At 39.6% G+C, this 27,272-nt stretch overlaps 1 protein-coding gene across 15 annotated transcripts in view; it reads right to left on the bottom strand.

The window, feature by feature from the left end:
• wdpcp (WD repeat containing planar cell polarity effector) overlaps window positions 1-27,272 on the bottom strand; it is a 231,328-nt gene that overhangs the window by 23,703 nt on the left and 180,353 nt on the right. For 12 of the 15 annotated variants that reach the window (XM_057847347.1, XM_057847344.1, XM_057847345.1 and 9 more), the window contains one exon: window positions 26,355-26,418. The exons of the other annotated variants lie outside the window; for them this stretch is intronic. In XM_057847347.1, coding sequence (XP_057703330.1) covers window positions 26,355-26,418 — 64 coding nt within the window. The remainder of the gene's footprint in view (window positions 1-26,354; window positions 26,419-27,272) is intronic. 15 annotated transcript variants of the gene reach the window in all.

Raw genomic sequence — 27,272 nt, 5'->3', positions numbered from 1 at the left:
TTGATGTGTGTTTGGGGTCATTGTCCTGTTGGAACACCCAACTGCGCCCAAGACCCAATCTTCGGGCTGATGACGTTAGGTTATCTTGAAGAATTTGAAGGTAATCCTCCTTCTTCGTTATCTCATTTTCTCTCTGTAAAGCACCAGTTCCATTGGCAGCAAAACAGCCCCACAGCATAATACTACCACCACCGTGCTCGACGGTAGGCATGGTGTACTTGGGGTTAAAGGCCTCACCTTTTCTCCTCCAAACACATTGCTGGGCATTGTGGCCAAACAGCTCAATTTTTGTTTCGTCTGACCACAGAACTTTCCTCCAGAAGGTCTTATCTTTGTCCATGTGATCAGCAGCAAACTTCAGTCGAGCCTTAAGGTGCCGCTTTTGGAGCAAGGGCTTCCTTCTTGCACGGCAGCCTCTCAGTCCATGGAGAGGCAAAACACGCTTGACTCTGGACACTGACACCTGTGTTCCAGCAGCTTCTAATTCTTGGCAGATCTGCTTTTTGGTGATTCTCGGTTGAATCTTCACCCTCCTGACCAATTTTCTCTCAGCAGCAGGTGATAGCTGGCGTTTTCTTCCTGATCGTGGCAGTGACAAAACAGTGCCATGTACTTTATACTAGGCATGTGCCGGTATGATATTTTGACAGTACGATAACCGTGAGCAAAAATACCGCGGTTTCACGGTATCACGGTTTTGCAATTATAGCTTCAAAATTTTTTGAGATGTATGGGTTTAAAAAAAAAAACTTTTTTCCATTAAACAAGATTTTTTTTTCAGACCATAGTTGCAAATTGGAACATGAATATATTGTTAAAATAAATAAATTATCAATAAAAAAATATTTTAAATAAAATTAAACTAAATATAACTTATAGACTATACTCACAACCACGCCTCAAGTTGCTCAAGATTAGAGCAAGAACAAAATAATTTCTATAAAAAAGTAAAACCACTTCTGAATAAATTTAAAAAAAAATTTATACTGCATGCCTTTTTTTTGAGGGTGGAAAAGCTCAAGTGAAGTTCCGCCATTTTCAGCCACTGTGTCAACTCTAGTCTACATGATGTCATGCCTTTGTGTTAAAAAGAACAAAGAATTCATAAGTTAGTTAAAAATGTGTAAGTTAGTTAAAATGTATATATTGTTGTGGAAAGGTTTCGTCTAAAAAAAAAAATTATTTTTTAAAACATTGGGAGTGAGACCTCTCCTTGATCCAGCGAACGTGGATTTTTGCTTAGGGCAAGATCATCTTTCGCAATTAGCGATCTTTGATGCTATCACTTTTTCCCCTTCATTCAATCGAATCAAGCTTGTTTTCTCACTCTGCGGCTGTCACACTCAACGAAGTTGCTCTCCCAGCTAAGCCTCGGCTAACATTCATCTTTGTAAGCTTTTAGTTAGTTTGTATATTGAATTTGAAAGGAAAATGTGTGTTTTGTTTTTGGCGAACTTTTTCCATGGTGCTAATCTGTTGAAGCTACTCACTGTTAGGGCCTCAGCCCCTCCCTCCTGAACCCTGGCCCACCTTGGGCAGGTGTGAGTGTTTTTGATTTGCAGGTTGGACGCCAGACGGGTGGAGCGGCCACAGCTGCTGGCAATGACAATCAGCCATCTTCATAAGCCAGTGGACGCCACCACCTCGTCGCCCGATCAACTAGTCTGTTTTACCACGTCAGTTGTGTCTCGCGTACTTAATTATTTATCTGATCCCCGGCTCACGACTTTTCTCTTCTCGCCCCAGGTCCTGACTTTGCGCGCCCCTATCGGATCCCACGCCTGCCTTCCTTCCGAGCTTCCACACCCCGCGTCGGCTCAGCTACACCGAGCAGAACAATTTACGCCCGCCACGTTATTGTTTGTGCTCGCCAATAAAATATTATTCGCCACAACCCCTGCTTGTCTGCATTTGGATCCCCTCTCGTCGCACACCATAACACTCACATGGAAAAATCTAATTGTACAACATTTTAAATGTATTAATTTTGTATATTACACTTACCACGATTTGAGAGCTCAATAAATTGAAGAACAGTACGCCTTATGTTTGGAGTATTTGTGTTTGGGTTAGCTGGCTGGCTAGCCGATAGCGTCACTTTCACACACAGCAACAAACGGGAGGGGGTGAGCGCCGCTTCTGGCTGCATTTTTGACACAAGAAAAATAGCGAATACCGTACTACAGTCTGACGGAAAATTTTAGTGGTTTTGAAACCGCGACGTTTTCACACCACGGTAAACCGTGAAACCGGTAACCGGCACATGCCTACTCTATACTTACAAACAATTGTTTGCACTGTTGCTCTTGGGACCTGCAGCTGCTTTGAAATGGCTCCAAGAGACTTTCCTGACTTGTTCAAGTCAATGATTCGCTTTTTCAGATGTGTTCAATGTATGTATATTTTTGACCCAGCAGATTTGATCACTTTTTCTGTTAACCCATAATAAAGTCATAAAAGAACCAAACTTCATGAATGTTTTTTGTGACAAAGAAGTATCTGTTCCAATCACTCTATCGGAGAAAAATCAGAGTTGTAGAAATAACTGGAAACTCAAGAGAGCCATGACATTATGTTCCTCACAAGTGTATGTAAACTTTTGACCACAACTGTATGTGTGAAATTGTTAACACATTATATAATTTCACATGGTATTTTGGTGTACTGGAGAGACACTGATGGTTTGGTTAAAAAATGTTCTTTATGCTATAGTTATCTGAATAACTCTTAATAGCTATGTTACGTTACCATACCAGCCACGTTTGCATTTCGTTGTTCATGCATCATGTAAAATTGTCATACTGTACACTTATTCAGCATGTTGTTCTCTATTGTATTTTTATTTTAAATTGCCTTTAAATATGTTATATCTGTTCTATGTGTTGGAGTTCATCAAGTAAATTTCCCCCAAAAATACGACTTATACTGCGGTGTGACTTATGTTTTTTTTCCCTCTTCGTTGGGCATTTTATGGCTGGTGCGACTTATACTCAGGTGCAACTTATAGACGACAATCATGATGTGACGCGTCTTCATCAGCTGATAAAGACTCGTCACACAAATTCCAGTGACACTCTGATGAAGGCGGAAGTCATCGCCGAAACATGACTGGTAACGAAAACAAACCTAAAACAATTGTCTGGGATAAAAGAAAAAATCAACTACCGTATTGGCCCGAATATAAGACAGTGTTTTTTGCATTGAAATAAGACTGAAAAAGTGGGAGTCGTCTTATATCCGGGGTTTAGACATTATACCCATTCACGATGCTAGATGGCGCCGGATATCATTGAAGCGAGTGCTGAACTTGAGGAGTAATGTTCTGTCATGATAGATCTCAGCTACTCTCAAGTTTAACCAGTTTGCATTATTTTATTGCAATGTTTTTCCTTATTCAGATTTGTTTCAAGACTACAGTTACAGTTAGACCTCACTTTGATGGTTAATGCAGTAATTGCAATTTTGTTGTTTTATCACAATAGTTTATTTACATTTCAAAAACCAGAAGCCATTCATTTACGAATGTAAACTTTAGTGTACATATTTAAATGTTCAGATATTAAGATTTGAATGAGGCAAAATAACATGCTATTTCTCTCAAATATATTGTTATAATCATTTATTTCAGATGTACTGTAATTATTTTCTGTATAAAAATTAATTTGGTGTTCAAATTTTATATTAAAACCCCTCTTTATGTTTTCGTTTTAATAAAATTTGAAAAATTTTCAATCAAAAAATAAATTAGTAGCTCGCCATTGTTGATGTCAATAATTAAACTGCTCATGGTGCTTAAACCCATAAAATCAGTCGCACCCAAGCGCCAGCAGAGGGCTACAAAAAACACAAGTAACAAGTGAACATTACACTGTGCTGTCATTTTAATCTTTTTGAGCGGGGCATGTGCATTAATTGCGTCAAATATTTTAACGTGATTAATTTTAAAAAATTAATTACCGCCCGTTAACGCGATAATTTTGACATCCCTAATTTAGACACATTTGAAAAGTGGTGGCACACACTGATATATCCATCTCATGTTAAATGTAGCAACAAGTAAAACTGATATTATATAATTACACCATTGTATCTTTGTAATCAATGTGTAGCATTAATCATCTTGAATACTTTAGCCAACCAGCACTAAAATATTTTATTTTCCAATTAATGTGCACCACAGCAAGTACAACAACTTTGTTTTTTTTTTTTTTATCTCTCAAGCAGATATTTTCCAATATTTTGTAGATCAGTAACTATATTATTATTTTATTTCTTTCGTTCGTTCTTTTTAAAAAAATTTTTTAATTCATTATCTCCAATTGACAGCAAAATCCAATTCCCGATCAATCATTCGCTGCCAACTTCCCCCAGTCCAAACACATTTGACATCTATAGGCGTCAATGATTTCGAATGGTTGAATCACCCTCATGTACAAAATAATGTTTTCATCGTAATTTTAAGTGTGGAATCAAAGCCAGGTGTATGTGCGCGCACAGCAGGGAAGCGATACTGCATGACATACCAAACAGGACAATATGAACGTTTGAACGTGGGGCGCTTTATTCCAGCTTAGCGCTTCATAAAGCCGTCTGGATGGCGGAGAGAGTGAGAGAAAGGGGGGAGAAAACAATGAACAAATGTGAAAAGAGGAAGAGAGAGGAGAGGAGCGTATCAAGGCGACTAAGCGGGGATAACAGTAATACTGCGCATAAAACCATCAGATATTACACCTCTTATTTCCCGCCGTTCAAACGCAACACTAATCTTATTTATACAAGAGCTTTAGGGGTTGCGCTGCGCCAGCTAACAGCGCCGCTGATAAAGAGGCCCGTGTTTTAGCGGGCCTGTTTTGTCAGCAAAGGGGGAGGTTCGAGGCTAAGAGCCCAATATTGAATGATATTTGGGTGACGTCCAAATAAATGACGGATTAAGTTAACTGGCGCACATTAACGGGAGCGCGTCGCTGTCAAACGGGATCAAAAATGATGATCGGCTCCTTTTATGGGATTTTACAGTATAACGCACTTTTGCATCAGAGTGCTATTACTTCCGCCAATGAGGTCATGGTGGTGGGTCAGGATAAGGATAAAGGTGCAGCGGGTCTGTTTTACGTTACAAAACAGGTGGACATTTTTATAAAAATGTCTTTAGCTTTTTGGTCGAGCTTGATGACAAATTCAAAATGTGAACATTGACACATCGGGTTTTTATGCCGACTCGGTGGAAGCCTGCAGTCTTGTGTCTCATCCAGGGTTTTGTGTCTTCTGCATTTGGTAAAAAATTCTGCAGTGGTACCTCGACAAACGATCGCTTCGACACACGATCTTTTCGACACACGATCTTTCATCCAACGACATGCTTGAAATTTGACGATTTCTGACAGTTTTTTTTGCTTTGCCCTCAAGACGGACGCACGGCAGATTTTCTTGTGAGAGTAATCAAAACTGGTTTCAAAGAAGGTTAGTGCAGGTGGTGAAAAAAGGAAAAAGGTGACACTTACCATTGAAATGAAGATGGAAATGAGAGAAAAATATGAGCGTGGTGTGTGCATCTGTGAACTGGCTCAACAATACGGTCGTAGAATTTCTATGATCTCGACGGTCCTCCTCCGACCTCCGTTCGCCAGTCTTTAATAAGTTAAAGTGACAATTATTATTGTGGTAACGTCGCCAAAAAATCGCCAGTTTCGTCAGGTTTTTAATCATTTATTTCAGGACTTGTACAACACAACATGCCTACTATCCGCGGCAGTTTAACTTAATAAGGGAAAGTAAAAAGTCCTCTCTCACGTCAGCCACGCGGTGCGTTCAGGTACACTACGCAAAACACATCTGCCACATTAGAATCCGATTTGTTACATTTTTACATGTATTATTATTATTATTACTGTTATTACTGTCAAACTTATCGCGTTAACGGGCGGTAATTAATTTTTTAAATTAATCAGGTTAAAATATTTGACGCAATTAACGCACATGCCCCGCTCAAACAGATTCAAATGACAGCACAGTGTCATGTCCACTTGTTACTTGTGTTTTTTGGTGTTTTGTCGCCCTCTGCTGGTGCTTGGGTGCGACTGATTTTATGGGTTTAAGCACCCTGAGCATTGTGTAATTATTGACATCAACAATGGTGAGCTACTAGTTTATTTTTTGATTGAAAATTTTACAAATTTTATTAAAACAAAAACTTTAAGAGGGGTTTTAATATAAAATTTCTATAACTTGTACTAACATTTATCTTTTAAGAACTACATATCTTTCTATCCTTGGATCGCTTTAACAGAATGTTAATGTTAATGCCATCTTGTTGATTTATTGCAGTACTTCTCAAATAGTGGGGCGCGCCCCCCTGGGGGGCCGCAGAGCGATGCCAGGGGGGACGCATGTGACCTCGGGGAACATGTTTTTTTTTTCTTTTTTTTTTTTCCGCCGTACTGGAATAAAGTGTACTTGCACATCCACTCAGTAGGTGGCAGTGGCGCTCTCATTTTAAGAGTGCGCGCAGTATTTTTGAACTAAGGAAGAGCACTCAGCACACACAGACAACAGATATGAAGAGCAGTGTGCCACCGCTGTTTTCGAAAGCCGTTTTCCGACCGGACTCACTCACGCAGCGACCCACTGCCTTGTCCGGTTCTCACGTTGCCGCCCGAGAAGTGCCATTTTCGGCTTGGGATCGTCACGACGACCGCCCTCACCTACGGTTCTACCTCGGCCGCCGTGAATGCGCTTTTTTTCGTGCCATTTTGCCTTTTAGCTTTGACTTTTAATACAGTGGGTGATGATGAAAGACCACTGTTTACTGTGTCTAAAAATAATTATAGCAGACAGCCAGAAGCCAAATCAATTAAGACGCCACTTAAAGACATTAGACCCCAATCTCATTGTTAAGCCGCTTGATTTTTTCTGTGAAAACGTGCCGAATATTGCCAACAATCGTCCTGCTTTGTCAGTGTTATATCAGTAAACCAGTGAGCATTGTTAGCATGCTAATTGCAAAATAACTCCACACCATTGCAAAGGAGGTAAATACTGTGAGCAGCAAAAATAAAAACTCTCCTGTCCAAGGACACTTTTTTTTTCTCTTTTATTCAGATTTGTTTTTTCGGTCAAATTTTTTGGCACATTGTCCTCATGAGTGAATGTTTCTAATCACTTTTAATTTGTTATTATTTACTGATTTTATTACATTTTATTTTTCTGTATCAAATGGTCAAAAATGTACCTTGAGTGTATTTTTTAGTTTGGATGTGAATTTTTTTTTTTAAATTCAGGCAAATTGATGCACGTCAAGTCTTCTCTGTTACAAACAAAACAATGTTAATAAAGTTATACTTTATTATAAGTTGATCTATGTTACTTTTTTTCTTTATTAGAAAAAAAGGACACAATGTTAGGCAGATGCATATTTATAATAGTAATTTTATAGACAAATGATACTATTTACAGTGGCGGCAGAGAGTTTGGGGGGGGCGCGAAACATTTTTCTTCTTCCTTGGGGGGGCGTGACAGAAAATAATTGAGAAGCACTGATTTATTGTTATAATAAACAAATACAGTACTTATGTACAGTATGTCGAATGTATATATCTGTCTTGTGTCTTATCTTTCCATTCCAACAATAATTTACCAAAAAATATGGCATATTTTATAGATGGTTTGAATTGCGATGAATTACGATTAATTCATTTTTAAGCTGTGATTAACTCGATTAAACGTTTTAATCGTTTGACAGCCCTACTATTATTATATTATTATTCCGATTTTTATTCATAATTTATTTGTATTGCTCTGTGTAATTGCTATTTTCAATAGTACCAGCAGCATTTATTAAGGATTTACTGTAGGTTTTCAAGCTGTGGAACGAATTAATCTTTTTTAACTTTAATACCTGAATGTAAATTTATCCCAAAATACTTCTGAAACTAATATTTTTTTCTCAATATAATTTTCCAATATATTAAAAACCTACTAAATTCACCATGATGAAAATATGATTAAATGGTAAAATGAACAAAAAAAAATTAATGGCAACTTTCCTAATTTCCCCCCCATATAAGTGCAATATGGAGGTTGCGTGAGACAGGCTATAGTACCATAATTTTAGAACTATAAGACGCACCTGACCATAAGCTACTGCCACCCTATTTCATAATAAAACCATATTTGCTCATGTAAAGGCCGCACTGGACCATAAGCTGAATGTGTCCACGTCTATATTATTATATTTACAGCAAAAGAGCTCATTAGCCTGAAAAAAAAAATCTTTATATTAGCAGCAAAGGACTATAACCACCAGGGTTTAAAACGGGGAAAAGTGGCGGCTTATAGACCAAAATCTAAGGTATATTTTTCCCCCAAACTATTCTATTTTAATGCAAAATCCCTCTAATATTTGAACTTCTAGACTCATCGACACTCCACCCAAAATCTGCGTAAAAGAACAAAAAGAGCGTTGAATCTCCCTCTGCTTGCCAATCCTAATATTATAAACATACCGTCACGGGGCTTTAACACATTCACTCAACTACTGTATGGATTTACACATATTAAAATGAGTATGACAACTCTTCGAATTACTTCTGTTTTTAGGGGAAGTAAATATGCGAAATGAAAACATTTCACTCTGGTTTTCATGTTTAGCTGACGAGTAGCACTGGACTCTCCCCAAACGCTCAAATATGCAAATGATAAAACACACGTATACGCTAATTAACGTGGGCTTAATCCCTGGACATGCGCTCGCACACACCTGTTCGCCTTGTGTTGGACTAGCACTTGTATCAGATAAGCGTACGTTAAGGACTTTCATAAATGCTAATTAGCCATCGGAGAGACAACAGCGAGCTTAATAGTGAGAAGGTGAGACTTCCCCATCAATTTGCTATCCCCACTATCAAGATTGTGGCGGGTGCTAACTGCGTGAAAACACAGTGCTACCGGGGAGCAAAAGAGCTGGCACCAGATTGTGCTATCACGCAGTTTTTGATTTAATTAACAAGCAGCTATCACGCGCTAACGAGCTGCGAAGAGAGCAAGGGGAAAACTTGAGGAATTACCTAATTGCTCATTTCATCATTATCAGAGGGTAATTAGGCGACTGTAGCACCAATTATGACCCCCCTAAAATAAATCCCTTTAAAATACGTTTCTTCTATTCTAGTGATGAAATATAAATACTATATTAGGGCTGTCAAACGATTAAAATTTTTAATCGAGTCAATCACAGCTTAAAAATTAATTAATCGTAATTAATCGCAATTCAAACCATCTCTAAAATATGCCATATTTTTCTGTAAATTATTGTTGGAATGGAAAGATAAGACACAAGAGCGATATATACATTCAACATACAGTACATAGGTACTGTATTTGTTTATTATAACAATAAATCCACAAGATGACATGAACATTATTAACATTCTTTCTGTTAGTGATTGAAATACACCACAAAGTGTCAATGGGGAGTTTTAAATCAACTTAGAAATCAAGCCAAATAGTGTGTTTTATTCCTCGACTGACGACGTAGTTCCCTGTTTACTGGTCCATACATTGTACCTCACGGTCATTTGAGTGCTGGCTTCACAACGTACGAGACCTCTGATAGTACATTGTGACTAAATATTGCCATCCAGTGTATTTGTTGAACTAAACGAAATGTTTGAATAGAGTTTGACAAAAGTCTGAGTAAGTTTTATGTATATTTTGCATAGCTATTTTGATTGGGAATGCCAGTTCTCTTTGCACTGTTGCTTAACAGTGTGAGAATAGGGCCTCATTAATACAGATTGAAGCGCTTTTCTTTTTGTGAACATTTTATTTTTTTTGAGAGATATTATTTTTGTTGTGCTTTCACTAAATGATACTTAAGTTTGTTGTGAAGGAGTTGCCGAAGCGTATGCCAATACACGGCGCGGTCCAATGAACGCCTGTGTCCACTCGCCTTTTGTAATATTCTGATACAGAATTTTCCGAGGCACCCTGAAGTGCACGCGGCGCTAATGCTGTTTACTCACATGATGCAGGAGTGAGTTAGAGTTACGGCCTGCCGAGAGCCGTAAGCTGTGTTACTGTTGCTGAATGTGCTAATAAAGAAACAAAGTGCCAGCACGTCACGTGTAGTATACCTTTCTCTGCCTCTTAGCTCTCAAGCATGTCATTGTAATCTGTTAGAGGCAATGCATGAGCGGGTCATTCCGCGCATGCGTTAAATGCGTCAAATATTTTAACGTGATTAATTAAAAATATTAATCACCACCCGTTAACGCGATAAATTTGACAGCAGTAATACATATATATACATATTTATATGCGGAAAACACAGACAAGGCTGGAAAAGCAGTTTCTGCTCTTGCGCCCCTCTTTAAAATACGCTGCTGTATTTTAACCCAAAAAAACTGCTGTGTTTGATAAAACAATATGTCTATATGCTGCCATAGTAGTTTCATGGTGCATTATGCCCCCGGACTATTTTTGTCTGTTTTACCCTGGAGACCCCTGTTTACAGACACCCGCACAACCGCTTTTGTTTCAATCCAGCCATAAAAATGTAATTAATTATATTTATTATTCAAAATGTCTATCATTTTTAGCTTTGAATCATTAATTGATGTCCAATATTTAATAAACAAACAAAAAAAGACTTTAAAAAATTATTCACTTACATATTTTAAACTTTTAAACAAATTATGTCACAATGAAAAAAATAGTGTCTGTAAATAGGCCACGGATATCTACCTCATAACTATCACTTCATTTTTATTATTTTTTTATTATTATTGTCACATTTTCCCCTTTTTAAGAAAAAAAAAAAAATCGATCCAAATTGAAAGAAAAAAAAAAAAAACGTGGGTAAATATTTGAAAAAGAAAATCTCAACCAATCCTTCATGTCAGTGATTTCTGCATCGCGACCTTGTTATATTACCGTGTTTCATCCATAAAATCCCCACAAAGTCCGGCTGTGGCCATTCACAGCTGTGTCTAGACACTCGGTGATACATGCTACATGGGAGTTTTTGGATCAAAACAAAGTAAGTACGCGATAATATCTCGTTAAAATCATGGTGTCTTTAATTATGCTCTCTCCTGCTCTCACCTCGAGTTACCGGAAAGCCACAAAAAGACATACAATGCAGTCAAACGCTAGCGCGAGAATTATGGACACAGCAGGCTATATGCTTTCGACCCTTGTTGCCATTTGGATTGCTTATTATGGGATGATATTGATGTATTAGATACATTAGATCAGGGGTCCCCAACGACCGGGCCGCGGACCGGTAGCGGTCCGTGGCGCATTTGGTACCGGGCCGCGTAGAAATAATAAATAATTTATTAATGACTGCATTCCGGCCGATTGCCTTTGGCCTGTGCCGCTTAACACACCAATATCCCTGTCTAGTCCAGATATACAACTACAGGATAGGAAGTCGTCATAGAGATGCATTGATTGGACTGTTAGCAGTACATCTTGTTTTGTATATCTATGTGCGCTTGGCGTCGATAATAACGTACGACGTAGGGCGGGCACATCACATTTGTTCCCGGAAATATTTAGCCCCCACACTAGAATGACTGAAAAACAGACGTCTTGGACAGATTTTTTAAAGGGGAAAAGGGAACCTGACGGGCCAGAAGATGAGCCTACAACTTCGAAGAAAACAAAATTGTTGCTACTTCCCAATCACTTAAGACCCACGAACTGCGAAGGAGTGGATTCGTGACCCGTATGTGAATAAACTGAGTGATTCGAGCATGTCTGTGAAACAGGAATATCAGCTTGTAGAGGTCGCAAATCAGGCGACTTTAAACGTACATTTGAGACAACAACTCTACCGAGGTTCTGGATTAAAGTCATTTCGGCATATCCCGACATCGCTAGGAGCGCACTAAAAACTGTGCTACAATTTCCAACATTTTATCTTTGTGAAGCTAGGTTCTCTCACTCTCCCATCTCGGGACCATCTCGTCACAACGAAACACGCTCAGGCCTCCCACTGATTCAGCGGGTGAGTTGTATTTTCCCTGCACTTAAACATGACGGGGCTAAAAACAAATGTTATTTTATATTTGCTGTATTTTTCTGCTGCACATTGCCGGTGTTCTGACAAATTTGCCATGCGCGTAACGTTGAAAATGACCGCGAATGCAGCGATTCCAAAGTACACACTACAAAGTTTCTTTAAAGAAAGGAATATTAACTTACGTTTGCCATGTTAACTGCACACAACTGCTCGCAGCTCTCTCACTTAACGACTTCGCCGTGTCATTAAGCATTAATTTACGCCATTTTTGTGTTGCACGTGTATGTTTATGATGTAAACAGTTTTTAGCACCGTGGGATAACATTGAGAGTCCAACTGAATATAAAAGAGGGCGCCACAAAAGCTTTAGGAGCAAAATTTTATAAGGGTGCAAAATTTGACAGAACACCGGTCCGTGAAAAAAAGACCTAAATCACACCAGTCCGTGGTGCAAAAAAGGTTGAGGACTCCTGCATTAGATGATTAAATAAAAAAAGCCTATGTCCTAGGCTTCAAGTCTAAATACAGTAAACAAAAGATAGTGTTATGTACCCACATTTATATGTACCCTTTATGCATATGGAGCTATTTATTGTCAGTATCTCTCATTCACATTCTTTAATCATAATTGAAAAAATATTTCTAAAGCCCACTGCAAAATTTAAAATATTATGGTATTGTAATTTAACACCCTAAATTCCCCTGGAAATGTTTTTCTTTGCACAGATTTAAATCAAGCTAAATCAAAAACTATATGCAGTAAAGTTACCATTAACTATATAGCTAACTCCCTGTTTAGCCATGTTTAGTTACAAAATAAAACACAGGGCTAAATTAAATCTACATTTACTCACACACCAATTTCCTTTATTATTGTACATCCACCCACATGTCTGAGTGCATGCATATTAATTATCAAAGATTTGAGTAGACAAAGGTGGGGTCATCTTGAAGTGTTTGTTATTTATTATGTACCATGATGGGTGTCCAAACTTTTTTTTAAAATGAGAAACTTAATTTTTCACTCACCTGATTTTTACCTACTTTTAAGGTGTCAAAAAATGCCCTCCTGTTCAAAAATTTTCTTCCCCCAGAAAATAGAGAGCTTTCCAATGATGCATGTACACATGCATGTAGGACAATTTTGAAATTTGGCCAACTTGGGGGTCTCAGAGCTGAACTTCAAGTCACCTGAGTGTTTTCCGCCATATACTAGTATATGTTCATTAATTTTTCATGTTAGAAAAATTCTACAACTGGTTAACAGGTTTGGTTGTTTGTAAGCAAGGATGGGTCGAAGTTCATCACTTCGTGAACAATTGTGTGAGTAAGCAGTCCAATAGTTTAGGAATGTGTATTTTTCAGTCCTCTTTAACTTGTTGGCTGCCACAGGTGTCCAATCCACATTGCCTTCCGGCATTAATGGCACTGAATCACAGTGTAGGAAAAGTTAATTTGCTACATGATGCAGTTCAAGATTCAGTACACACATTTTAAAATTAAGTAGTTCTATTCATTGTACATTATAAACTTTTTTAAGCCAGTTCAGTGTTTCAAAAATGAAATGCTCCAAGCTCTGTTTCTGCACACTTTTTGTGAATATACATTTTTCTGTCTTGTTTACCTAAAGAAACTAAGTCATAAATGTGCACTATTAGTAAGGAACATTATGTGCATAATTAGATAAAACAAACATTTTAAAAAAGACAATTAGGAATCACTAAGGGTCCTTTGCTTCTATTTTTTCTCCTGTGGGTTCATAGGTGTACTTGGCTTGGGCTAGTGACCACTATTGAATATCATTATTATTACAGCTTGATAAATATGTCATTTCATGATTAATGAAAGGGGTTTTACAATATTTGCATTTGTAATAATGTCAAGTGGCATATAGAAAAACCGCAGTAGTAGTCCTCACTCTCATTTGTACATCTCAAATTATATCAAATTCAATGAAAAACCCAGCACAAAATGATCGCCAAATTTGTACAGAGTTAAAAAACATGAATCTTCTCACAAATACAATAAACAGTGTGAATTTACAACAAATAATTTAAAGATTTGATTTGCTTTTCACATTACAAAATGAAAGTAAACTCGATTCATTTCAGTTTCTATTTTTGTTTTTCATGTCGACATCCTCACTCTATCATATCCTTGCCTTACATACCAAGTGAGAGTCATCTTCCACTGAGCAAACCAGTTTCTCCTCCCATCAGATAGAGGACTACCAGTTGAAACAATTTAAATAAAGCCTGTAAATTGGGGAGTAACCAGTCCAAAACCTGGTCCAAAATGGCACTTTGCCTAGATTTAGTCAGCGTCCAAAAGAAGGGCCCTGCGTGTCTTAACCTTCACCAAATGAACCCTGAGACTGACTAACCGAACCTCTGGGGTTCGATCGAACCCAGGTTAAGAATCACTGCACTATATTCACGTCATGTTTGCTCAAATTATCAACTAGTTCATGAACATCAGCTCATTGAACTTGTTCAGCTACAACATTGCTGAAACAAGGTTGCCAACACTCCATTAAATATAATACTGGGAACAAATGAGAAGGCATTAGATTGCGCTATCACGAAGATTTGGATTTAATTAACAAGTGGTATCAAGTGCTAACGAGTCTAGAAGAAAGCGAGGGGAAAAACTTGAAGAATGATCTAATTACTTATATTATCAAAGTCATTATCAAAAGCTAATTAAGCACCATCAGAACAGCTCCAATTATGACTGCCTCAAAATTGCAAAGCATGCCGTACCCCCCCACCCCAAGATGACCTCTACCCAAACACCCCTTCACACACTCCTGACCCCCCTCCTCTCCTTTCGCCTCCCCTTCAATTTGGGCTGACACTAAAGTGTTTCACTTGAACAAAAGCGTTCTCATTTTGGAGAGGAGTTCCATTGTTAGCGGGGCAACAATAGTGCCCGGGGAGGGGGTGGCGGCGGGTCCGGGGGTGGGGTGCGAGTATCACGCTGTGTCATCTGCGTGGAGTGTGTGTGCATTTTAGCCAGTCGACCATGCGTTATTGAGTTGTGCGGGCAAGTTAGAAGTCGGAAAGAGTTGAGTGAGGATGGGGCACTTTTGGAAGGAGGTCCTCATTAACCCCCCCACCAAAAAAGCCCGGCCCAGCCCAGCGGCGTCGGCCAAGCGGCAGGTTAAGGCAACATAACAGCCTAATTAGCGCTCGGGGTGAAATGTCACTGTTGGCTTTTGCTGCTCGCTTGATCACTGAGGCATAAACAAAACAAAAAACTAACGTCTAAAATACTGCATTTTTTTACTTTGAGTTGGGAGCTTAAACTTTCAGGCGGATTTAAAAGTTATCCCAAACGTTTTTTGTTTTTGTTTTTTTTTACATACTGTATTTTCCGCATAATAAGGCACACCTAAAAGCCTTCAATTTTCTCAAAACCAGGCAGTGCGCCTTATAATCCGATGTGCCTTATATATGGATCAATATTGGTTAATCATGACATGACATTCCCTTTAGCGCAGAACCATTTTGTGGATATATAACGCAACCACTACTACTACTACTACTACTACTACTGCGCCTTATAATGTGGGGTGCCCTATATATGAAAACAGTTGAAAAATAGGCCATTCATTGAAGGTGCGCCTTATACCTAGATGCGCTTTATAGTGCGGAAAATACGGTATATACGCGAGTCAAAAATCAAATATGGTACCGTCTCACAAGTACAAAAATGTCTTTAAAATATTCAACAAGCCCGGCTGTTTGAGGAATTTAGTTTTAAAGTTGCCAATTCTAAAAATCCTGTTTCTATCTGTGATGTCAAATGAGAGTAAAACTTTTACATTCTTTCATTCATTCATTCATTTTCCATACCGCTTTTCCTCACGAGGGTCACGGAGGTGCTGGAGCCTATGCCAGCTAACTACGGGCAGTAGGCAGGGGACACCCTGAACTGGTGGCCAGCCAGTCGCAAGGCACAAGGAGACATACAACCATTCACACACACACTCATACCTACGGACAATTTAGAGTGTTCAATCAGCCTACCATGCATGTTTTTGGGATGTGGGAGGAAACCGGAGTTCCCGGAGGAAACCCACGCAGGCACGGGGAGAACATGCAAACTCCACACAGGAAGGCCAAAGCCCGGGATTGAACCCTTGATCTCAGAACTGTGAGGCAGACGTGCTCACCACTCAGCCACCGTGCCGCCAAATATGGTACCGTCTCACAAGTACAAAAATGTCTTTAAAATATTCAACAAGCCCGGCTGTTTGAGGAATTTAGTTTTAAAGTTGCCAATTCTAAAAATCCTGTTTCTATCTGTGATGTCAAATGAGAGTAAAACTTTTACATTCTTATTCCTCATAAATGTTTGGTTTTATCTACCACTCAATAAACGCCTTCTGATTAGCTGACAAGTTTCAAAATATCCACCAGTTAGCTGCTGTAAGATGAAAATCGGACGTGTTCTCTTGTGCTTCAGAATAACACGTTACAAACTGCCTCACTTGCTCTGAAAACCCGATTGAGCCACGCATTGGCTGCCTTTGATGGCAATGGACATCCAATCTATTAGAACTTTTCTTTTTAACTTTTTTACAGCAATATTTCAGTAAATACAGTGCCTTGCAAAAGTATTCGGCCCCCTTGAACCTTGCAACCTTTCGCCACATTTCAGGCTTCAAACATAAAGATATAAAATTTTAATTTTTGTCAAGAATCAACAACAAGTGGGACACACTCGTGAAGTGGAACAAAATTTATTGGATAATTTAAACTTTTTTAACAAATAAAAAACTGAAAAGTGGGGCGTGCAATATTATTCGGCCCCCTTGCGTTAATACTTTGTAGCGCCACCTTTTGCTCCAATTACAGCTGCAAGTCGCTTGGGGTATGTTTCTATCAGTTTTGCACATCGAGAGACTGACATTCTTGCCCATTCTTCCTTGTGAAACAGCTCGAGCTCAGTGAGGTTGGATGGAGAGTGTTTGTGAACAGCAGTCTTCAGCTCTTTCCACAGATTCTCGATTGGATTCAGGTCTGGACTTTGACTTGGCCATTCTAACACCTGGATACGTTTATTTTTGAACCATTCCATTGTAGATTTGGCTTTATGTTTTGGATCATTGTCCTGTTGGAAGATAAATCTCCGTCCCAGTCTCAGGTCTTGTGCAGATACCAACAGGTTTTCTTCCAGAATGTTCCTGTATTTGGCTGCATCCATCTTCCCGTCAATTTTAACCATCTTCCCTGTCCCTGCTGAAGAAAAGCAGGCCCAAACCATGATGCTGCCACCACCATGTTTGACAGTGGGGATGGTGTGTTCAGGGTGATGAGCTGTGTTGCTTTTACGCCAAACAAATCATTTTGCATTGTGGCCAAAAGGTTCAATTTTGGTTTCATCTGACCAGAGCACCTTCTTCCACATGTTTGGTGTGTTTCCCAGGTGGCTTGTGGCAAACTTTAAACGAGACTTTTTATGGATATCTTTGAGAAATGGCTTTCTTCTTGCCACTCTTCCATAAAGGCCAGATTTGTGCAGAGTACGACTGATTGTTGTCCTATGGACAAACTCTCCCACCTCAGCTGTAGATCTCTGCAGTTCATCCAGAGTGATCATGGGCCTCTTGGCTGCATCTCTGATCAGTTTTCTCCTTGTTTTAGAAGAAAGTTTGGAAGGACGGCCGGGTCTTGGTAGATTTGCAGTGGTCTGATGCTCCTTCCATTTCAATATGATGGCTTGCACAGTGCTCCTTGAGATGTTTAAAGCTTGGGAAATCTTTTTGTATCCAAATCCGGCTTTAAACTTCTCCACAACAGTATCTCGGACCTGCCTGGTGTGTTCCTTGGTTTTCATAATGCTCTCTGCACTTTAAACGGAACCCTGAGACTATCACAGAGCAGGTGCATTTATACGGAGACTTGATTACACACAGGTGGATTCTATTTATCATCATCGGTCATTTAGGACAACATTGGATCATTCAGAGATCCTCACTGAACTTCTGGAGTGAGTTTGCTGCACTGAAAGTAAAGGGGGCGAATAATATTGCACGCCCCACTTTTCAGTTTTTTATTTGTTAAAAAAGTTTAAATTATCCAATAAATGTTGTTCCACTTCACGATTGTGTCCCACTTGTTGTTGATTCTTGACAAAAAAATTAAATTTCATATCTTTATGTTTGAAGCCTGACATGTGGCGAAAGGTTGCAAGATTCAAGGGGGCTGAATACTTTTGCAAGGCACTGTAAGTTAGTGCCCTTGGTTGCTGTGGATGTTTATGTTGCCCAATGGAAAACAATTGACAACAAAGTGTACTTTTTATATCAAGCACTAATTATATTTGATAGGCTCCAGGACCTTCGTGAGGAAAAGCGGCGTGGAAAATGAATGAAGGAATGATAAAGTAAACACGCCACATTCAAAAATACGCATTTCAGGTTCGTTGACGGCTAACACTTTTTCTGCGAAAGTTACCGTATTTTTCGGACTATAAGTCGCAGTTTTTATCATAGTTTGGCTTAGGGTGCAACTTACACTCAGGAGCGACTTATGTGTGAAATTATTAACACATTATGATATCATTTCACATGTTATTTTGGTGTTTTGGAGTGACACTGATGGTTTGGTAAACTTGTTAGCATGTTCTTTATTTTATAGTTATCTGAATAACTCTTAATAGCTATGGCCACGTTCGTGTTCTGCCTTTGGCAATGTGTGTTCAATTGTATTATTGACTTTTTTATATTGAAATGCATGCTTTTAGTTTGTGGCGCTTTCACGCCCACGTGGGGGCGCACTCGCACTTGTTTACGTGAAGAAGAGCGCTCACACGCCAGAAGAAGACTGACAGCTATGCAGCTCTGAGTGAGTGGGCGAGCTTGCGAGAGAGAAACATGGCTGCGAACCTACGTTCATTGTTTATGCTTGTAAAATATCCCTACAGAGGCAACGCCCGTGTGTATCATCTTTATTGTTGTTGTTGTTGTTGTGTTTTCCACCCGCGATCGGACACTTAGAGCCAGTTGTGTGGTTGTTTGAACGATGTGCTAATGCTGGCGAGAGCATGCTAACCGTTTGTGTCATTGCTGTAATAGCACCTAATTATCATTTATTTATGTTGATGCAAACCTGTTTGGTATCGAGGACGAAATTGATTCATTAAATTATACGGACGTCCAGCATCGTCATTTGGGAGTTTAGATTGCTTTATAGCGAGGACCGAGCCGTAGCGTCCTGGTGAGGACACTATATTCGCATTTCGTTGTTCATGCATCATGTAACATCATACTGCACACTTATTCAGCATGTTGTTCTCTATTGTATTTTTATATTAAATTGCCTTTCAAGATGACATATCTGTTCGATGTGTTGGATTTTATCAAGTAAATTTCCCCCCAAAATAGTAGGGTCATACTCCGATGCGACTTATATGTTTTTTTCCTCTTCCTTGGGCATTTTATGGCTGGTGCGACTTATACTCAGGTGTGAATTGTAGCCCAAAAAATACGTTGGTGTGAATATAATATTTGCAATGTAAGGGAAAAAGGTGCAAATGAGAATTAGGGGTGTAAATCACCAATTTCATGACGATACGATATAATATCGATTCTTTGCACAACGATACGGTATTTGACGATATTACAAAATCTGTTACAAAAAAATGAGAAAAACTTATTAGTTTCACACTGAACTCATTAAATGCCATTGATGGCGACAGATGCTCAATCCATTTTGAATGGAGGGTCTGGCAGTTATCCAAGAAAATAGAGATTGAACATCTATTACCGTCAATGGCAGTCAATAAATTAATACATGTTTCCATTTATTTGAGATTTCGAGATATCTGACATTCTTGTATACCATGCACTGACTACCTCTTTCCTCTTTACTTCCGCAACACCGCCTTTCACTGCGCTAAACATCCTCCTTCACTTCGTTCTTTCAAGGTCTGCAGCCCGGGCTCCACCTTTTCTTGCGTATTAGTATTTCTGAGCAAAAGGGGGCCCCGCCGGATGAAAAAAAAAAAAAAAAAAAAAAAAAAAAAAGAAGGGGGTCCGCCGCATGGAGGAGCATTTCAGCGTGGAGTGGAAGAAAGGCACTGAAAAGACGTCCGTCACACCTGCTCCCTCGACACTTGAATGGGTTACAAGTCAAATGCAAATGGGAGTAACGAGGCCGCCGGCGTGAATGGAGCGGCAAGAGAGAAGAGAGGTTGCACAATGACAGCAGAGCCTCTTGTACTTCATGTGAAACTCAGGTGGCGGCGCACCTTCATTGTAGGCCATTTTGTGTTAGCGATGAGACCAATGAGAGGGAACACAGCCCAAAAGTGTCATTAACTCACCTTATTGTGTCACTGATCTGGATTGGATCACTTTATGCAGGCAGGCAGCTGCTGCCATTCACAAAAACGCTTGCTGATAATTAACAAATTTCCGGAAATAGGGGTTACTCAACTGCAATGAGCGTCAAGGGGAGGTAAGGGGCCATTATTTTTGGGGACGAATGGTAAAGGAAGTATGGTAACATACTCTTTATATAGACAGTATATACATTATTTTTAAAATTACTTTGTACAAATTAAATACTATTTCAGCAGTTTGAAATCGAAAATGTTATTGAAATTTATTGCCTTGAAGTACACTTTTGTTTTTAATTAGTTCTTCCAAATGATCCTCCTAATTGCTTATATGTAAATTAGAATACTGAATTACAACATTCTTGGCTTTAAGCTAGTACATGAAAAAAAATCCATTCCTTCCTTCCTTCCTCCGCCCCTCCCTCCCTCCCTCCATCCATCCATCCATCCATCCATCCATCCATCCATCCACCCACCCACCCCACTGCTTAAAGGGATCCTCGATCTTAAAGACAAGTAATTCTTAAAAGATAAATGTTAGTATGAGTTATAATAATTTGATATTAAAACCCCTCTTAATGTTTTCATTTTAATAAAATTTTGTAAAATTATTTTAAGTGATAGGTCGCCATTCTTGTTGACGTCGCAGCGCGGTGACGTCACCGGGCCTGAACTGAAACACTTACTGCCTGATGAACTGACAGTAGATGTGAATTATTAGCTTCCTCTGTGACTAGAAGTACGCCCGAAGGTTCACCTACCGCTGTAGCGACAGGAGCGGCTTGACTGCTTAAGAGAGCGGCCAGCATTTTCTTGTCTTTGGTGCTTTATTGCGCGCATTTCACTCGCTATCCGAGCGCGTTGAGGCTTCTTGTGACGGAAAATAGTTGGAAAAGCATTTGATTTTAGTCTCCGCTTATATCCAGCCGTTAAGGACATTACAGTATGATCAACATTTGTTGTTCAATGTTGATGAGCTGAAGATCCACATTCAAGCGTTCCATCTCTGTTGGCATGACTGTGTAACCTGTAGAAAACTAGAGTAAGTCGACAAGAGTACCCCCAAACCGTACAAACACAACGCCACAGCTCGTGACTATAGGTGAGGGATCCAGGTTTCCCTTGCCCGGACACTGATTACCGGGACCTTCTTTGGAGTCAGGCCTGGAGGTGAGGCTCGAAGGTCGGCGTTTGGTGGCCGGGCCTGTACCCATGGGGACGGGCCGAGCACAGCCCGAAAAGGCAACGTAAGTCCCCCTTCCCATGGGCTCACCACCTGTGGGAGGGGCCAAAGGGTTCGGGTGCATAGGGAGTTGGGCATCAGCCAAAGGCGGGGCCTTGGCGGTCCAACCCCCAGCTACAGGCACCAGAAAATATAATAATTAGAGGTGGGAATCTTTGGGCACCTATTCGATTACGATTCAGAGACAACGATTCGCTTATAAATCGATTAGTGATGACACCCATAAACCCCCCAAGTTATTAGCTGCTTTCAATGTTTCTTACATTAGTTACAAAAATTGTACAAAAAGCCTCTCAGGCTTAAATAAACGACTATTTCAGTATCAAGTTAACAGTTCAAAACAGTAAATAAAATATTCAAGTCCCCATTCTAATTTAATTAATGTTGTCAATCAACCGTTAAAGTTGTTTAATCCATAATTTCCCTTCTGTCTACTTTAGCCATGTGAAAGTTTTAAACTGTTTTAAAGATAGTTTCAAGTTAAGATTTTGCCAATGCAGGAGTATTTTAGATAAAAAGTTAATTAAATTCGCTACAACAGAGCCTTCTAGAGAAGTCTCCTGCTTTAAGATGGCGGCTGTTTACCAACGCCGGCAAGTCTGTCATTTCGCATCTAGTTTCAATACACTAACGCCATTGAGTCTGTCATTTTGTATCTAGTTCTGTATACATATGATATCTATTATCTACCGTAACATGATATGGACGTAGCTTGTAGCGGCTGTCGGCAGCAGTCAGGTATTATTGTTTTTTTTATCTAGCGGCATGAGTTGAGCCAGAGCCGTGAGTTGAGCATTGGCCAGGTAATGACAAGCATGATGTTTACTCTCACTGCGTCCCGAAGATCGCACTGACTGTGTTTTAGTTCCGCTTTACTTGACATATTTCAATAATCGGAATTTGGATGTTTGTGAATCGTTCTCGAATCTTGCACGGCCCGAATCGCGAATAATCTAAAAATCGGAAATTTCGCACACCTCTAATAATTATAATAATTATGAAATTTAAGCACTGTCTGCTTTACAGTTTGAGCTCTTCAGGTGAGAAATTTCGAACACCTCTAATAATAATAATAATTATGAAATTTAAGCACTGTCTGCTTTACAGTTTGAGCTCTTCAGGTGAAGTTTAAACGCAAATAAAACTAAAGACATTGAACAACCCCTGACAGGGAACATTCTCTGCCAGTGAAATCCTCATTGAAGTAATCATTTTTTCCCTTTAATTTATAACCCCTCTGTGAGAATTCAAACAAATTTATAATTGACAAAAATTGGAAGCACCAATGTATAGAAAATGTACTGTAAATACTGTAATATTTGTATACATGAGTGCCTATAAATGGGGGAATTTCATATTTTTCAGGCATATACTGTGATCATTCTAAAGCACAACACTACTTTGAGTTGATTTGTGAAAGCTATACATTTCATACCTGACTTGATAGAAAATTGTCTTAGCTTCCTGGTTGTTTAAAACGGCTCGAAATGGGACTCCCACAGGTCCCCTTCACTACGTGATCCTGGTGTTTTTGAGCAAATTAGAGAACGTTACATTTACAATAGTGCTTTTGCCTGGGACAGTAGCTAAACTAAATTCTGGTGGACAGTTAAATATTGGCACAACAACTTGTGAATGTGTTATACTGGTTGAGATAGCCACAAAAGCTAGAAACATGCCTTCTTGTATTTTCATTGGTGACTGGAAATAATTATCTCCGCAAACCTATGAAGGCTGGCAGTACATATAGACTCCAGAACCTCAAAACCGCAAAACCTGTCGTTTAAAAAAACGTTGCTTCAGTCCAACTATGAGGATATTTATTTACGCCAAAAACATACAAATGTAATTTAAGACTATAGTGTAAACTAGCTACTGTAGTTTACACTGACGGAAATGTTGATATTTCCATAGCGAACAATGACTTTAGCTTACCTGTGCTCATTGGAGTGCTCTTGAGAAATGGGATAGCATTCTCTTTAAGTGAAAATCTGCTTATCAGTCCACTCTCAAATGAGCTTTTGTTTTGAAAGCAGTCCTCTGTAAAAATGGCTTGCGCAGATATAGCAGATCACAAAATCCGACCACTGCTGATGAAGCGTATTGTCTTCTGACAGTGTGAAAAGTGGACACCCTTCTTTGCATCTAAATATACATTTCCTCATCAACATTTTGAAAATCACTTGATTGAGTGGGCGTTACGCTCCAACTTAGTAGTTTACACAGTTGCTAAGGGTTAGCTATGCTGTCACATTAGCTACTACTCTCCGCCGGAATAGGTTGAACACTACACACAACAAAGCAGGGGCGGTGCTATGCATGAAAGGAGGTGCTTTGCTGGACCGAGCATTTCAGCAGCTCCCACCAGCAAAGAGAAGAGATTCGAATATTTGTCAAATATATGTGAATGGTTGAGAAAATCACTTCGGATTTGTTTTTAACTTGGTTAAAAGCTCAAAACAGTTCATTTGGCATTACATGCGCCCCTTGAAAAACAAACAAAAATAGTGGTGATTTTTGAGTACCGTATTTTTCGGACTATAAGTATAAGTCACAGTTTTTTTCATAGTTTGGCTAATAACAATTTGGCTGATATCATAACACATTATGATATCATTTTACATGATATTTTGGTGTTGGTTTGGTAAACTTGTTAGCATGTTCTTTATGCTATAGTTATCGGAATAACTCTTAAATGCACACGTTCGGGTTACGCGAAGAAGAGCGCTCACATGCCAGAAGAAGACCGACAGCTACGCAGCGTCTCTGAGCGAGTGGGCGAGAGAGAGAGAAACACTGCTGCGAACCTACATTCATTGTTCATGCTTTTAAAATATCTCTACAGAGGCAACGCCTGTGTGTATCATCTTTTCTGTTGTTGTTGTATGTTTTCCACCCGCGATCGGACACTTAGAGCCAGTTGTGTGGTTGTTTGAACGATGTGCGAACGCTAGCGAACGCATGCTAACCGTTTGTGTCATTACTGTAATAGAGGCTAATTATCATTTATTTACGTTGATGCGAACCTGTTTGGTACCGAGGACGAAACTGATTTAGCAAATTATACGGACGTTCAGCATCGTCAATTGGGAGTTTAGCTCGCTGTATAGCCAGGACTGAGCCGTAGCGTCCTGGTGAGGACAGTATAGTCGCATTTCGTTGTTCACGCATCATGTAACATCATACTGTACACTTATTCAGCATGTTGTTCTCTATTGTATTTTTATATTATATTGCCTTTCAAGATGACATATCTATTTGTTGGATTTTAGCAGTTTCCCCCCAAAATGCGACTTATACTCCAGTGCGACTTATACACTCACCGGCCACTTTATTAGGTACACCTGTCCAACTGCTCGTTAACACTTAATTTCTAATCAGCCAATCACATGGCAGCAACTCAGTGCATTTAGGCATGTAGACATGGTTTAAGACAATCCCCTGCAGTTCAAACCGAGCATCAGTATGGGGAAGAAAGGTGATTTGAGTGACTTAGAACGTGGCATGGTTGTTGGTGCCAGAAGGGCTGGTCTGAGTATTTCAGACACTGCTGATCTACTGGGATTTTCACGCACAACCATCTCTAGGGTTAACAGAGAACGGTCCGAAAAAGAAAAAATATCCAGTGAGCGGCAGTTCTGTGGGCGGAAATGCCTTGTTGATGCCAGAGGTCAGAGGAGAATGGCCAGACTGGTTCGAGCTGATAGAAAGGCAACAGTGACTCAAATAACCACCCGTTACAACCAAGGTAGGCAGAAGAGCATCTCTGAACGCACAGTACGTCGAACTTTGAGGCAGATGGGCTACAGCAGCAGAAGACCACGCCGGGTGCCACTCCTTTCAGTTAAGAACAGGAAACTGAGGCTACAATTTGCACAAGCTCATCAAAATTGGACAATAGAAGATTGGAAAAACGTTGCCTGGTCTGATGAGTCTTGATTTCTGCTGCGACATTCGGATGGTAGGGTCAGAATTTGGCGTCAACAACATGAAACCATGGCTCCATCCTGCCTTGTATCAACGGTTCAGGCTGTTGGGGGTGGTGTAATGGTGTGGGCAATATTTTCTTGGCACACTGTGGGCCCCTTGGTACCAATTGAGCATCGTTGGAACGCCACAGCCTACCTGAGTATTGCTGCTGACCATGTCCATCCCTTTATGACCACAATGTACCCAACTTCTGATGGCTACTTTCAGCAGGATAATGCGCCAAATCATAAAGCTGGAATCATCTCAGACTGGTTTCTTGAACATGACAATGAGTTCACTGTACTCAAATGGCCTCCACAGTCATCAGATCTCAATCCAATAGAGCAACTTTGGGATGTGGTGAAACGGGAGATTCGCATCATGGAAGTGCAGCCGACAAATCTGCACCAACTGTGTGATGTCATCATGTTAATATGGACCAAACTCTCTGAGGAATGCTTCCAGCACCTTGTTGAATCTATGCCACGAAGAATTGAGGCAGTTCTGAAGGCAAAAGGGGGTCAAACCTGTTACTAGCATGGTGTACCTAATAAAGTGGCAGGTGAGTGTATATGTTTTTTTTCCTCTTCGTTGGGCATTTAATGGCTGGTGCGACTTATACTCAGGTGCGACTTGTACTCCGAAAATTTCAGGTAGATGGAATCATTAAACTTTTTTTTGAGTAACTTGACTCGAATACACTCCTCCATAACATAAGTTTGAAAAAACCAAAACTTTCAAAGCTGTAGTAAAATAACTGTGGCTCACCATGAAAAGATCTTTGTCTTGCAAATCAATAGCGAGTAGAAAGGCCTTTTCCAAACGATCGTGTCTGAAAAGACAATGAAAAGGATAGAATTTAATGTGAAATACCAGCCCAAAAATGCTCACCATCAGTTGAAAACACAAAGTATAGGACATTGAAGGAGCGTTTGAAACATATAGAGAGCATGCTTCCAAACAGCTAAACTTGATTCCTATAGTCAAGAGCCAACGATAAAACAAACAAGGGAAGAGATGCTCAATGGGTGTGTGTCCTCCTCCATTTGATGTGGACAGAGAGAGAAAGAATGCAGGTGCGTGATAAGAGAGGAGATGCTCACGCCGGCGGGCGCTAACAACGGTGTCTGTTTAAGTCAAACGCACACCGACAGATGCCGGGATGAAAGGACGGCGCAAACAGGTGCTCCGTGTTTGAAATATGCATCGGTAGACACCGCTTGAAAAGGCTCCAAAATGGAGTCAGTTTCTGATGCCTCGTTTTTGTCCTGTACTTCTTCGTCAATACCGCAGCACCAAGTTTTGGTGTAGTTATTTGAAAGATGACATCCGGTATTTGTCAACAGCTAATGAGAATCTTATAATAATTTAATTATTTTGCTAACTGTATGGATTTTAAATGTAGTACCACTTTTCTTTTTGACCAAGACAATTTTTTCTCAAAACCTTTATAAAATTGTCAATAGCACACCTCTGCTTAACATTGTATCCTTATTACCGTTAAGAAAAAAATAAAGAAAGAAAGAAATATACCGGTAGCTCAACATAGAATAAAGAATGATTTGATTAACACAATGTTAATAGGTTACAGAAAAGACAAAGTGCATCAATTTACCTGAAAAAAAAAATTGTACTACATTAAGTATTATATTAGGGCTGCAGCTATTGAATATTTTAGTAGTCGAT

Source organism: Corythoichthys intestinalis, chromosome 10 (assembly GCF_030265065.1).
Source record: "Corythoichthys intestinalis isolate RoL2023-P3 chromosome 10, ASM3026506v1, whole genome shotgun sequence".
NCBI classification, from domain to species: Eukaryota; Metazoa; Chordata; class Actinopteri; order Syngnathiformes; family Syngnathidae; genus Corythoichthys; species Corythoichthys intestinalis.
The sequence above is the reverse complement of the archived record's forward strand: the minus strand, read 5'-3'. Positions and strand labels throughout refer to the sequence as shown.